The 16,041-nt window shown below is 37.6% G+C and overlaps 2 protein-coding genes across 7 annotated transcripts in view; one reads left to right on the forward strand and one right to left on the reverse strand.

The window, feature by feature from the left end:
* LOC126690417 (glutamate receptor 3.6-like) overlaps positions 1-2,176 on the reverse strand; it is a 66,302-nt gene extending 64,126 nt beyond the window's left edge. For 5 of the 6 annotated variants that reach the window (XM_050385549.1, XM_050385547.1, XM_050385545.1 and 2 more), the window contains exons 1-2: positions 2,138-2,176; positions 130-414 (exon numbers count right to left, since the gene is read on the reverse strand). In XM_050385549.1, the coding sequence (XP_050241506.1) occupies positions 130-403 (274 nt within the window). In that variant the 5' untranslated portion in view covers positions 404-414; positions 2,138-2,176. Of the gene's footprint in view, positions 1-129; positions 415-2,137 lie in introns of those variants that run through there. The other variant, XM_050385550.1, reaches the window with a different exon arrangement.
* Positions 2,177-11,796: 9,620 nt separating this feature from the next.
* Positions 11,797-12,231, forward strand: LOC126689568 (uncharacterized). Its single transcript, XM_050384807.1, has one exon. It carries the CDS (start codon positions 11,797-11,799, stop codon positions 12,229-12,231), a length of 435 nt encoding a protein of 144 aa, XP_050240764.1.
* Positions 12,232-16,041: the final 3,810 nt, after the last annotated feature.

A 16,041-nucleotide genomic window follows, 5' to 3' on the forward strand; every position in this document is an offset into this window, starting at 1 on the left:
AGTCCCAAAATAGCGCAGAGTTTGTAAAAGAAGGTGAAAAATATAGACTATGAAATTTTTTGACTTGCGCATCATGGAAAGGATGAAAATTTGTGAATGAACAAAAAGGAGATGTTACAGAGAATGTACCCTCAACAATTCCCAAAAATTCATTGTCTAATTTGGAATCCTGCACTGCTAATTTCAGCATAGTTCTATTTAGAATTGTTGGATCGTCATTCACATCTTTGATGGCAGCTTCTATTGCAACTTTAGCAACTTTCCCAACGGAGGAATTGAAAGAGAAAATAGCCCCGATTTTCACAATGCTGGGCATTGTAGAAATGTTAACACTAGTATTACTAGTGCTAATACAAAGCCCATGGTAGAAAAGCATAGATACCAGAAGCCAGAACATATTCATGGTGGAATATACTGCAAGAAACAAAACAACGTAGTCACAAACTGATACTTCCTCCTACCAAAAGGCACTAACATGTACAGAATAAAGATAAGCATTTATGTTAAAAACTTAAAATATAAGTGGAAGCAAGAAAATTTAATGAGGTTCGGCTTATGGTATACGTCCATAGTGGAAAGCTTAAGCGACTGCATCTTTATTGCTATATTGAAATGTGTTCCAATGAAGCAATGTAAGTATACATAGGAATATATTAAGTTTGGTATGTTAACTCTAAAACTAGGGCATCCCATGGTATCACAAAATCACAATAGCCCTTGATATTCTATAGAACCATTGTTTGTGTATTTATGATGAGATTCTAATATATATATATATATATATAATATACTAATATATTCTAACAATACACACATATACACACCTAAATATACATAATATAAATATGTATTTATGTATGCATACATTCTAAGGATATGAAGCTAAATGAGCGAAGCATAAGTTGTTCTCTCAGGCCTACGCACATGTCACAAGAACAACAGAAAATACCTCTAAAGATCAGTTCTTAAGAAAATTGCAATGTTGTATATGTTTAGATGTATTTGTGTGCCTATATATATATATATATATATATATATATTACCAAAGCAAATACAAATAGCAACGACTAAACAGAGTCATGAAACACAGAAAAGAAGACCCACCAAGGAAAAGAAGACCCACCAAAAGTGAGATTCTTTTCCTTTTCCTTTTGCCAGAATTTCAAAAGCTGGTTTTATTGGATACGTTAGACTAGAGATAACTCATAAGTCACTTAGATTTGAGAATTTAGAACAAAAATAGAGGAAAAAAAGAGCCTTTCTATTGCCACAAAAAGTGACACGACAAATGTCACAACTCGCCCATGTGGCGAGTTGTGATTAGTAGGTGAGTTGTGGTTAGTAGAGGGGTGGTGGTGGGTCCATGTGGAGACACCCCTCCACTAACCACAACTCGCCACATGGGTGGGTTGTAGCATTTGTTGTGCCACTTTATGTGGCACAAGACTTATTTGAAAAAAAAAAAAAACCAAAGTCACTTTGAGTACCACATTAATCATGCTAAAACTACACTAAAACTAGTGCCAAATTCTAAAAATGCGGCTATAGGTTAGAGCGTGTTTTTAATAGTGAGTCATCCATGCATGCCATTAGATTGATGATTAAATTATTAAATTCATTATTTCCTAATAGTTTAAACTTTTGAGACAAGAACTGAAAAATCTAATGTGTTGGCCTCACTTATTAAGGTGGAGTTCAAAATTAAGGTGGAGTTCAAATTCATGCTCAAAGGAAATTGTTAAAAAATAATTAATTTCATTATTTCTAATAGTTTAAAATTTTGAAATAATTGGTAATTTATCACATGTAAGAATGAAAATTGTACTAGCCTGAAGGAATTTGAAAAGGGGAAGTTATTTACATACTTTTTGTGCGTATTTCTTGTGTACACACTACACACTTCTCATCAGTATAATTGATTTGAATTAAAGTCAACAAATGCAACAATCGGATGTGAAATTAACAATGCAGATAAAACATATGTAGAGAAAAAACGTGCACAAAAAGTCAGAAATAACACTATCCAACCAAACCGTATATTTGTATTGATTATGCAAAAAGAGTGTACTTTCGAGGACTACTATGGTGGTTACATGCAATAATTATAGATTACTCTAGCTTAGATGTGAGGCCTCACCTGTTATGCGTGTAATACAACATGTGTATGCAGTGAGAAATGTGTGCCTGTTAGAGAGAGTTTCTTGATCCTTTTATATACTTCTCTGACTGAGTTGCCATAGACTTACATCCTGGAATGATCACTGCTATTGGATAGAAATTAGAATGTCATTCTTTTGCATTATTGAGAATACCACTAGGGGCATTTCATCCAATAACAATTCCAAGTAATGGAATTCATAATGGCCGATTGATTTAGTTTCAGCACTTGATTACCATTGTATCAAAATGGAGTAGCCACTCCTAAATCGCGCATGTGCTGCTGAATGTTATCCTTCAAGTTCACTTTAAAGGTCAAGGTCATCTCATCTCCTAATCATGGAGAATTTGCCATATGAGGCATATTACTAGTTCACTATACTATTCAAAATTCAATTCATCCATCAGGTATCCCCAGAAGGGAAACTTGGCGCAGGACATTAAGGTAGGGATGGCAATTTTTACCCGATCCGCGGGTACCCGGTCCGATCCGACCCTAATGGGTCGGATTTTACCTGGTCCGATTAAGAATAGGGTCGGGTATGGATTTTTAAAAAAAAAACCCGAAGCGGGTCCGGGTCGGGTTCGGGTTTTATTAAAAAAATCCGAGACCCGACCCGAAACCCGACCCGGATAAAAACCCGGTACTGTATATTACAAAAATACCCCTCCTATATATATAACCCTTATAATCTAACCCTAAATCTAATCTTCATTTCTTCTGTTCTTCAGCACCCACTCAAAGTCAGAAGACTCAGAACCCACGCCTCCCTCCCTCCCTCGTCTCTGAAGATCAGAGCGTTTCTCTCGCCGCCGAAACCTACCAGAAAATCAATCTCTTCGTCGTCGTGTTCCACTTCGTCTCCGTCTCTCAGTCCCACCGGCACCACCCCGAGGTTTTTGGCTTAAGCCGTCGACGCCAAGCCAACATTCCTCCCTCTCTGATCTATCACCGCTCACCGTAAGACCGTGAGAGTGAAATTTCCTGGGTTTGCCAAGCCAACGTCCACCGATCTGGGTTCGTTCCCAAAATTTTTTTTTTTTTTTTTTGGGTTAATTTCCTAATTCTTACATGATTTCTGTTATTGGGTTGGGTTGTATTGTTTTTGGTTTGATAACTGATAAATTCTGTAATGTGATGTGAAGTGTGGAAAATGAAAGCATGGGTCTTGTGATTTGTTACTAGCTTATCACGCATTAATGAAAATGGCTTGGCTATGATTTGTGATTTCTGAATGAAGCCTGGATTTTTTTTTTTTTTTTTTTTTTTGGTTGGGCTGTGGATTGGGCCCAAATCTAGCAGGGCTTAACGGGGCCCACGGGGCCCGGAGGAGGCGGGTTCGGGCCCCGGGAAAAAAACCCGGTTAGTAAACGGGCCGGGTTCGGGCTTCGGGCTAAGACCCGCGGGTCGGGTCCGGGTATGGAAAAACCCGGCCCGAACCCGACCCGTTGCCATTCCAACATTAAGGTATTGATCATGTTTTCGATGAACTAATAATACTCATTCATCAGGCCAGGTATCCCAAAAGGGCAGCCTGGCAGGACATCAAGGTGAGTTTAAAAACTTAGGAGGTGTTTGGTACACCTACTCAAACACACATTTTCAGTTATTAAACAACATTATACGCATTTCCATACACTTTTTTACTCACACATATTTCCACACATGTTTTCAAACAACAAAATACATGTTTTCAAACACATGTACCAAACACCCTCTTATTTCCTGAAACACAATCATAGACCAAGCTATAATGTCTTTAGGTACTAGGATATTCAAAGGGATCCATCCTTTTGTAGCTTCAGATTATTGTCTTGCGATTCAATGTGTAAGATGCCGCATTTGAAGCCTCTAGTGTTTGGGTTTTCTTTTCCTCCCCTAATATCGCAAGACAGGTTTTTCACCCAAATTTTCTATCTTGGAATGACACTAAGTAAAAACCCTACTTCGTCTTCATTACAGAGATACAATGGGTTTATTTGTTAAATATATAATGATCCAAGAGGTCCAAGTATTTTGTATACACAATTTAACACAGTAAAAATGTAGCCGTGTAGGCTTTCTCCTCATGTGGACATAGGTTGTTAGGTCAAATTCTCTTTCTTATGCTTTTATCTATAATTATCTTCATTTTAGATTTTAACACCCTAGTCAACAACCGAAGAGGCTGACAAGAAAACCCCTAAGGGTTCGTTTGGTTAGAGGGATGAAAAAGTGGAAGGATAGAAAATGGAGAAAGAAAATAGAAAAGTGGGAAAATAGAAGAGATTCATTTTCCCCTTGTGTGTTTCATTGAGAGGATGGAAAAGTGGAGAAATGGAACATTTATTCGCTTGATAGAGAAGAAAAATGAGATGATGGAAAATGAAGTTGGTATAAATTTACTCTTATGCCCCTATGACATAATATAATAAATAATTTTTTTTTGTAATCATTAAATATAAAAATATATTTCCATTATATTATATATATATACGAGGACCTTTTTGTCTAGAATTTTTGTTTCGAGTTTCTCTTCAGTTTTCTCCCTAATATGAGAAGAAAAACATTTTGGTGGGTTTGGGAAGAAAACACCAAGGCTTCATCAATTTCCTCCCATAAATCTACACAACTAAAAACCCCTAATAAATTTCTTTCCTCCCCATTTTTTTTTTCCATCCTCCCTAAAATCCACCCAACCAAACGAACCCTAAGAGTCTGAGTGAATCAAGTGTTAAAAATATATTTATGTGTAACAGCCCGAGAGGCCCAAGTGTATGTATACACAATTCAACATAGTAAAGATCCACTAGAATTTTTTTTTTTTTTTTTTTTTTCCATTGGACATAGGTCATTATGCCAAACTAGTTAACTGTTGTGTTATATTAGACATATTAGCCCATAACGTAGGCCCAAGTCCACACCTACTATGTGTGCAAGTCAAGTCTCTTACTTGTACTAGTAGTCTAGGGTTTAGCCTAGTATATATATTCATGTTATAGTTCATTGTAACACAAGTTTTGTACTATACACTCTTATAAAATTAATGTAGCCATTAAAGATTTCCTTCGTGAACCTTGGCCAACAAGGTGGAGCCACGTAACTTTCGTATTCTCATATTCCTATTTTATGCTTCATCTTTCACATCTACTTTATCATATTCAACATAGTATACATCAATGCTAATATTTAACGCAAACCAAAACAAATGACCAAGAAAAACTCAAAAAAGGCAAAAAACCAAAGTTGAAAATCAAGGGGGGAAAAAAAGCAAAAGAAGAAAACGATAAAGACTTTTTTGTTCAGAATTCTTGTTCTGGTTTTCTCTTCAACTTTCTTCCCAATTTGGTGAGAAAACATTTTGATGGGCCTAGGAAAAAAACACTCAAACCCCACTAGTTTTTCTCCCACAAATCCACCCAACCAAACACCCTAATAAATTTCTTTCCCTCCCCATTGTCTCTCTTCTTTTTTTTCATCCTCCCCTAAAATCCACCCAACCAAATGGACCTTAAGAGTTTGAGTGATCAAGTGTTAAAGATGTGTTTGTGTAATAGCCCAAGAGACCCAAGTGTATTGTATACACAATTCAACATAGTAAAGATCTGCTAGACTTTCTTCTCCGGTGGACATGGATCATCATGCCAAACTATGTTAACTCTTGTTTTCTCTCTCTTACTTCCACATCTCTCTATAATTATTTTCCTTTTAAGATTTTAATAATCTCAATCAACAATTCAAAAGGCTCACAAGGAAAACCTAAGAGTTTGATTGAATCAATAGTGCACAACACAAACAAAGCATCCATAATAAATAAAACAGATTACAGGAAAACTCCCATCCTTTGTTACTTTTACCAGCAAAGTACAAAGGAAACCAAGACTTTTGCTCACACAAAACCTGCCTTAGCCTAATCAGCCATTAAGGCTTACAAACACACAGATTTATAATGTTTCCTTACAAAGTACAATCTGATTTTTTTTCCTTCTCACATGCTATATATTGACACCCTTAACACAGCCTAATAATACGTGAAAATAACAGTCATGGTAGTTACTGCTAAATAACTGCTGCCACATGTTAAACGCTTGTGCTTATGTTTCAGCCCAAGTGCATTGCCCAACACCTAGCCTGGCATGGGTCCATGCATATATAACCTCGTGCCCGTAAGTTTGCATATACATGGTTGGGATGAGTGAGTGCACATACATGATACATACAGTCACTCCTCTTAACTTAAGGATAAGGATAAGTAAACTTTTTTTTTTTTTTTTGAGAAACAAGGATAAGTAAACTTTGATTACAGAAGAACAGGGGATTTGCACTCACAAAACATTAGGATATTATATACCACGTGCGGCACATCAAACACAAAAGACGAAAAAAAAAAAAAAAGCCTGCGTGTTTCTTTTTTTTTTATATTCTAAAAGTAAGTATCACGACAAAATATCCTTGCGCTTTTGAGGACCACAAAAGTTGGGCAACTCGCAACTCTTTAAAGTCTCTCAGCCAATCAAAGAGGGCGTTTCGAGTCAAAGGATTACGCTTTTTGACTTTAGAATCAAACTCCAACTTAAGTAGACCATTACATATAAATTCTGGTCGGGTATCAACTCCAGTGCTGAACACTTGGCCATATAATATTTACTTGAATATATATATATATATATATATATATATATATATAGTAAGTGGTCCACTGGGAGTGGGAGCTCCCTGAATCGTAATTTAATTTCCCATGTAACACATTCAATTCACACCGTGTCTGAGTTTGAACTTTGAACCTATAGTATATATCATCCAATCTCTGACCACCTCAATTAGAATGTAGAACTCGAACTCGATGGTCAAACCCCACTACACGCGTTAAAAACATGGTATTGTTCCTTGCGGAGCAAAGCCACTGGAAAAAACTATACTAACTCCAGTCGCTGCATCCACCATCATCTGATAGTGATAGGTCACTAATCACCATGCATAATGACTTCCATCGTTGGGTTCTTTCTTACCTAAATCTCCATTACCCTAGTGCTATCCCCATTAATTTTGTCCCTAATCCTTGGATTTCTCCGACTAATTAGCGGCAATTAATATATGTACATCAATTTATTTTCCATCCCTGTTTTGTTTTCATGATTACGTAACAATCATGTTTCATTGTCTCTCAACCACTGCTATTCGTTATATATGACTTCTTCTTCCCATATAATTACTTAAAATATATATATAAATAGTTCAAAAGCTATCTAAATAAGCAAGAGGGAACAATTTTAGCTAACAAAATTTCATTGACGGGTCCGAGGGATTTTCAGATTTCTTTCTCTCAGTTTTTTATTTTTTTATAATTCGACAGTTGAAAGTTAGTGAATTTGAATCCTAGATTTTTAGATCTCTACTCTATAGATTATGATTATGAAACGATACTAAAAAATATTTGTAATTCTTCATTGTATTTTTGGATGAATTTGGGAATTCTTCATTTTGTAAAGCAAAGAACTATAACTTTAACGCAATTCGAGGGTCATCCAAAAATACCTACAGTCCAACAGAATGCATGCAGTGAGGGAAATAGCAAAAATTACACAAATTTGTTCTTTGGAAAATGGTGTCTTGTTGTGTGTAGTGCGTTTGTATTAGGGTTGTGTTCCACGTTGAAGAAAAATAAAGAAAATGAGTAGAAGATATACATTGTTGATTTTAAACTCATTGACTTTAGTTTTTCAGTTGGAGTGACATCGTTCTCCTCCAACATTTCTTGAAAAAAATCATTTGTAGATTCTTAGCAACCATTTGCATATATTTAAACTTAATTCAAAAGTGGGTCATTTCTAAGTGGTTGAGATCCAACTAACATTTGTTTATCTTATTCTACCATGTAAATATACGGACTCCCCCAACATTTCTTGAATGAATCATTTGTAGATCCTTAGCAAAAATTTGCATAAATTTAAACTTAATTTTAAATGTGGGTTATTTCTAAGTGGTTAAGATCCAACTAACATTTGTTTATCTTATTCTACCATGTAAATATACGGACTCCCCCAAAATTTCTTGAATGAATCATTTGTAGATCCTTAGTGACAATTTGCATAAATTTAAACTTACTTCAAATTGGGTCATTTTTAAGTGGTTAAGATCCAACTAACAATTGTTTATCTTATTCTACCATGTAAATGTATTTGACTATTTAAAGTATGGTATGCATAAGGGGGGTTAACCTACTATTATATAAGTGAAACACAGAAATTCTTTTGAGACCTTGATGCACATGTTGAAACATACATCAACCCAAGATTTTAAGTTAGTTGATTTGGGTCTCATAATGTTGTATTAACCATTCACTTTTTACTCTAATTGCTATTATTCAGTATGGGACTGCATTAAGAAGTATAGTGTTCATTAAACTTTACTATAATTGTTTCTATAAAAAAAAAATAAAAATAAAAAAACCTTTACTATAATTATTTTGGTGCAAATTTTCTTTGGGTAGAGGAATACCAAAAATAACATTACAAATAGTAAAAATAAATCATGTAAATTAAGAAAGTAATAGAGAGTATGAATTTGGATAGAATAGAATAGTAGAAAAGAATACGTATGACTGACCTTGATTAGATTAGAATGGTAGAAAAGAATACATATGGCCGACCTTGATTAGTTTGTTGATGATCTATAATTGGCTCCAAAATTTTGAGACAAAGGTTGCATGCTTCCTTTCAAAATATTTTCCAATCATTAAGTATTTTCAAGCAAAAAAATTCCCAGAAAAGAAAATATTTTCAAGTATTTGGTTTATTCTTGAAAATAATTTGAAAACATTTTAGATTTTTAGTTGCATATATTCCTAAAAATGCTTCGAAGAAAAATTTATTCTACTACTTTCCTACATTTTCTCAACTCCCAAATAAATATATAATAAGCAAAAATCCCAAGAGAGAGAGAAAGGATGGTGGTGGTGAAACGGAGGTCAAGTTTGGGGTTGGTGGTGGTTTCACAGAGGTCGAGATTTAGGAGTGGGGGTGGTGTGGTTGCAAAAGAGGGGTAGAGAGAGAGAGAGAGAGATCTTTGAGTGTATTTGGACTTTGGATTTCTTCCACACACCCAAAAAAAAAAAAAAGAGAAGAGAGAGGCTAATGGCATTTTAAAGTTTTGGAGCATTCGTTTATATTGTTTTCTCTTATTTTTCTTGTAAATCATTGTTTTTAGTTTTTAACTCAAAAATTCATATGAATAACAAAAATCATCTCTGTAGGGACAAGGGCCCAAAATAGTATATTGGGTCTTAGGCCTTATCCGAGGACATTGATAGGTCCGAGGAGAAGCAAGTAGTTATTAAACGTTCCCAATTAAAGTCTCAAAGATGGGGAACAAGTAAGAGGTTGTCCGAGGAGGAACTCCTTCTCGGATATGATGAATACAGTTCACAATATGTACTCCATCTGTTAGCGTAATCCTCCAAGAAACTCCAATGATAGAAACACGCTTCAGGAACATACGAGAAGGAAGGAAACCTAAAAATATCTAAGGGAAAACTGCCACCACCATATTAAATGCACTGCAGCTACTTTTCTGGTCGCATTTATGTGGAGAAGACCTCTGAACAGTATTACCTTGGCTACCACAACTCACAGAAAATTAGAGAGGGTGTCTGATGGGACAGGTGCTCAAGTAAGGGTTCAGATGATCAATAAGTGGAAGGTGAAGATGATCCAAAGGAGGATATATAAGGTGAAAAACCCTTCATGGAGAAGGGATCCGAAAAAGGGAAAAGAGAACACTGTAGAAATCAAAATTGTCTTTGTATTTAACTGTGATCAATATACAAAATTATAGCCTCCTCGGACTGAAAGTCTATTGATATCAATACATCTTTTTTGTGCCTGATTGTCATTTAATTCCATATTAGCCGTTGCTCAATTCATTAGGGCCTAGTTCTTTGATCCACTCTCTACAAATTTATTATAATAGGCTCATTGGGCCGAGATCCCATATACTTTGGGTTTGGGCCACAAATCGAGACTCTACAATTGGTGCTGTCTGTGGGGAAAACTTGTGTGATAGTGAAAACAACGGTCAAATATGGCAAATTCAAGCTCACATCAGGCAGAATCCATGGCATCTCAATGTGAAAATCCTTTCACCAATCTTGAATGTAGGAGAGATAGGGAGGGCAGCGTGCACGTTACACACACAAGCAAAAGCCACTCTCGAGTTCGGAGTCACGTCTCTCAAGAACAACACAATAAAACCATGCAAAGGGAAATCGATCAACTTAGGAAGAAGTTACGCCATGCACAACGAAAATGAACTCCCACCCCGTCTGATTCCTCCTCCGACGATGAGAAGGATAGCGGTTATCGACGTAGATCAAGGACTCCCCCTAGCGAATCCTTCTCATATGAAGAAGAGCATCATAGTGAACGCCGATGCAAAAGCCCCATTCACAGAGGATTGGGAAATGATGCAATGAACAAAGCTTTGAAACAGATTGCCAAGTTGTCGTTCACGCGTAGAATCGAAAGAGTAGCCCCTCCTCGGTGTTTCCATCAGCCAACATTCACCATTTATAATGGGTGAACAGACCCGGTGAAGCATGTGAGCCATTTCAATCAGAGAATGGTTGTTTATTCTAAGGACGAAACCTTGATGTGCAAAGTGTTCCCATCCAGTTTGGGACTCGTGGCGATGAGATGGTTTGACGGCTTGAAGACGAGTTCTATAAATTCCTTCAAGGAGCTCACTCGGGCTTTTGGTTCCTGTTTTATCACATGTACGAGGGTCCCTCGACCCTTAGACTCCCTATTGTCTTTGTCCATGCGAGAAGGGGAAACCCTGAAAACATACTCGGATAGGTACTGGGAGATGTACAATGAGATAGAGGGTGACTTGGAAGATGTCGTCATCAGTAGTTTCAAGAGTGGCCTCCTAGCCAAGCATGGTTTAAGGAAGTCCTTAACAGGAAAACCAGTCACCAGCTTGTACCAACTTATGGATCGTATTGACTAGTATAAAAGGGTTGAGAAAGATCAACAATTGGGTAAAGGAAAGGCTAAGGTTATCCCTCAAGAGAGGAGGGATTTCAGGTCGGACCGATTCAATAATAACCGGCCCTGGAGAGATTTTGCTAGACAATTAGTGTCTACCAACACCTAGACCGTTAATGCAGTATTCCGAGAACCGGTGCATCAGGTTCTAGAGAAGATTAAGAAAGAGCCATTCTTCAAATGGCCAAACAAGATGGCCGGAAACCCCTTGAGATGCAATCAAAGCCTTTATTGCCAATATCATCAGGATCAGGGGCACACCATGGAAGACTATAGGAATCTGTGGGATCATTTGGACCAGCTGGTCCGAGAAGGGAAGTTGAAGCAGCTACTGCACCATTCTAGTGGCCAAGCGGGGCAGACAAGTTCGGATCCACGGAGAGATTCTTCTTCAAGACCTCCTCTAGGAACGATCAATGTCATCTTCGTTGCCCCCGGTAGGACCGGTTCCTGTCCCTCCAAAGTAATGTCGATGGCTTGACTATCAACCAAAGACAGTAATTCAGAACCAAAAAGAGCCAGAATAAAGGCCCCGTTAGTCTTGGGCTTCTCGGCCGATGATAAGATCGGAACTATCCAACCCCATGACGATGCTTTGGTGGTTACACTTAGGATATGGGGTACGATGTGAGAAGAGTGTTGGTAGATCAGGGAAGTGCTGTCGAGATAATGTACCCCGACGTGTACAAGGGGTTGAATTTGAAACCCGAGAACTTGACAGTGTATGATTCCCCACTAGTAAGTTTCGAGGGGAAGACAGTTACTCCAAGAGATCAGATTAAACTGTCAATACAGACCGGTTCGGATGTGGTGGAAGTGGACTTCATTGTGGTGGATGCTTATTCACCTTATACGGCTATTATGGCCAGACCTTGGTTTCATGATTTAGAAGCCGTTTCTTCTACCCTCCATCAGAAGGTGAAATATCCGTCCAACGGCCAAGTTAAAGAGATTGTAGGGAATCAATCCATGGCTAGACAGTGCATGGTGACTGCCATCTTGCATAGGCCCAATACAGGGTCCTCGGCCTCTACTAAAAAGAACTCATAGCAATTAAGAACCCCAGTACTGTCCAACAATGAATCAACCGAGGAAGCAAAGTGTGAAGATCTAGAAAAGGTTATTGTTGGTGACAATTCGGAGAAGTTCTTTCAGGTCGGCTCCCAGTTGCCTCCCCAAGAGAGACTAAAGCTAATCGAATTCTTGAGAAAAAACGTGGATGTATTCACATGGAATGCTTATGAAGCCCCGGGGGTGGACCCAAGTTTCATTTGTCACTACTTGAATGTTAATCCATCTGTTACCTCCAAAAAACAACCTCCTCGGCGCTCATCCAGAGAACATTCTGATGTTGTCAAAGATAAGGTGACGAATCTTAAAGAGGCGGGGGCTATCAAAGAGGTTTTCTATCTTGAATGGCTAGCCAATACTGTGGTAGTAAGGAAAAAGAACGGAAAATGGCGAGTGTGCGTGGATTTCACGAATTTAAACAGGACTTGTCCGAAAGATCCCTTTCCTATGCCTCAGATAGACCAACTGGTAGATGCTACTGTAGGCCATCCTTGGATGAGCTTTTTAGATGCCTTTCAAGGATACCATCAAATACCGCTAGCACTAGAAGACTAGGAAAAGACAGCTTTTGTTACTCCCACTAAAAACTACCACTACAAGGCTTCGGCTTGAAAAATGCAGGATCCGCATATCAAAGGATGATGATTAAGATGTTTGAACCTCAGTTAGGCAAAAATATTGAGGTCTATATAGACGACATGGTAGTGAAGAGTAAAGTGGTGTCCGAGCATGTGGGAGACCTCAAAAGCATTTTTGAAATACTGAGAGGACACAAGTTGCACCTTAATACCTCCAAATGTTCTTTTGGTGTGGGATCAGGAAAATTCCTGGGCTACATGGTAACCTACCAGGGAATTGAAGTTAATCCCGACCAAGTTAAGGCGATAAACGATCTACTACCACCTCGGAATCCCAAAAAAGTTTAGAAACTAACCGGAATGACTGCTGCTTTAAACTGATTTATTTCTCGATCCGCAGATAGATGCAGACCTTTCTTCCTATTGATGAATAAATAGAAAGGATTTGAATGGATTGAAGAATGTGCTTTGGCATTTCAGCAACATAAAGAATACCTATCTCAGCCGCGGGCCGCCTATTATGTCCAGTCCTGAGACAGACGAAATCTTGTTTTCTTATATTACGATGGTCCCCCACACTGTGAGTTTGGTATTGATACGGGTTGATAATGGAGTACAACGACCAGTCTATTATGTGAGCAAATCACTGCATGAGATCGAAATTCGCTATCTACCGCTGGAGAAGGCTATCTTGGCAGTGGTGCATGGTATAAAAAAGCTTCCCCATTATTTTTAAGCGCATACAGTCGTCATCCTAACTCAACTTCCACTCAAGGCCATACTTTGAAAAGATGATTACACGGGGAGGATTGCAAAATGGGGCACAGTTCTAGGGACTTTTGACATCAAATACATGCCTCATACCTCTGTCAAGGGTCAGGTACTGGCAGACCTCGTGGCCGAGTTCACTGAACCCCCGTTAGAAGAAATATCAACAACACATAACATGGATGGAAAATCAATTGGTACAGTATCCCTGCAAGAACCTTCATGCTGGAAGGTATACATTGATAGTGCGGCAAACCAAAGGGGCTCTAGAGTGAGGCTAGTTCTGATCTCGCCCGAGAAGCTCACCATAGAAAAGTCACTAAGATTGGGCTTCTCGGCCACGAATAATGAAGCTAAATACGAAGCCTTGCTAGAGGGAATGTCCATGGTTCAAAGAATGAGAGGAAAGGCGGTAAAGATGTTCTCAGACTCGAGGTTGATCGTCGGCCAGGTAAAGGGCGAGCTAGAAGCAAGAGATGAGAGGATGTAAGGGTATTTAAGTCAAGTTAGACATCTGCAATCAAGATTTGAATCCTTCACTCTTTTACACGTCCCCAAGGGTGGAAACGCACACGCCAATTCTCTAGCCACGCTGGCAATCTCCTCGACGCAGAGCCTACCTTGGGTTATCCTTATAGAAGACTTGTGTAAACCCACGGAGGTCAAGGGACCAGCGGTTCATGTTCACCAAATCAAGGCAGGGCCCAGTTGGATGGATTCTATAGTACTATATCTGAGAAAAGACATTTTGCCAGAAGACAAATCAGAGGCTAAAAAGATAAGGAGAAAAGCGCCTCGTTTCTGGCTATCCGAGGACCAAAAATTGTACAAGCGCTCTTTTTCTGGGCCATATCTACTCTGTGTTCACCCCGAAGCAACAGAACTGCTCCTTAAAGAGCTGCATGAAGGAATTTGTGAAAGCCACACAGGAGGCAGATCTTTGTCTCACAGAGCCATCACTTAGGGCTACTAATGGCCAAATATGCAGAAAGAAGCACAAGAGTATGTGAAGAAGTGTGATCAGTGTTAAAGATTTGCACCAAATATACATCAGGAATGGCTTCATCACCCGAATACCTCTTCAATCCTCATCCTCTCATTTTCATAGGCTAAATATTCTTTGCAATGTTGGGTTTCCTATGGGTATCTTGAGCCTTTGGCTTCATTGAAATATTATTTCAAACAGGGATCTTAGAACATTCCTTAGTTCAAACCTTTTTTAAAAGAGTAGTGTAATTTTTTTCAACTTTCATTAATTACCCCTCTCTATCAGCTCAACCAATCTATTTGGTTCAGTGGGAAAAATCAGTTGTTGTTGGCTTAAACTTAACACAAATGGGTCTTTCTTTGGGAATGTTAGAATTGAGAAGTAATTCTCAATAGATTAATTGGATGAAAAATAATGTACATAAGGAGGCCTAGAGAGAGGCCAGAGACACACACACAAGTATACAAGTACAATGGTGAGAATAGGTGACCATATAAACATATTGTGCTAACGAAGAAAGTGTAAGAGATCATGAAGGTTTATTGGTGGTAGGTTTATCTCGCTCCGTACCTAATGAGTTGATTCTATCATTGATAAGGTAAAGATGAAATAAGAGAAATGACGATTGAGAGAGTACCAACAGAAAATGATAGACAAGTGTCATAGAGATGGCAATCAAATATGTATAATAAAAAGCTAAATAATAATTAGAATATATATATATATATATAATATATAAAAATTAAAGGATAACATTAATTATTACTATACTTCTGTTAAACCACATCAACATAGCATTTTGGTCCATGCGGTCCACTTCGGTTTATTCGGTCTATTTTCACTTTGCCAATGCTTTGGAACAAGAGGTTTGTATAGAAAAATGAGTTGGTTTATTGACAACTGTGTCATATTGTTAATGTAATGTTGGTAGGATCTTGATAAAATTACATTTTTTTTTGTATTATTAAAGTCTTATATTTTTTTACCACCGCGCACCCTTGATGCTGTGGTCACTCCATAAGTACAAATGCTTGGGGGTGTGGGGAGCAAGGGCCGGGGTTCAAGTCTCCAGGATGGAGTTTCACACACATATACACTTAGATTAGGCTAGAGTATAAATTCTATCTTTTATATATATATATATATATATATATATATATATATATATAATAAATAAAAAGTCTTGCATTTTTTTTTATATAATATAAGTAATGAATTTACTTATATATGCTTCATGTTTAGGTCGTTTAAGACGTATAGAGAATTAACCTTATGTAAGTAGCAATAGTAAACAAATTTCAAGCACACATTCCGTTATTTACGAAATCTCACTTTATATAATAATTGAATATAAAAATAAAATGCATTATGTTTCCTTGTAAAAAAAATTACAAAATTTAAAACACTTTCAAATAACAAATATAGGTAGCTTAATTTAGAAAGCTAATATATTGT

Source organism: Quercus robur, chromosome 6 (genome assembly GCF_932294415.1).
Source record: "Quercus robur chromosome 6, dhQueRobu3.1, whole genome shotgun sequence".
Classification (NCBI taxonomy): domain Eukaryota; kingdom Viridiplantae; phylum Streptophyta; class Magnoliopsida; order Fagales; family Fagaceae; genus Quercus; species Quercus robur.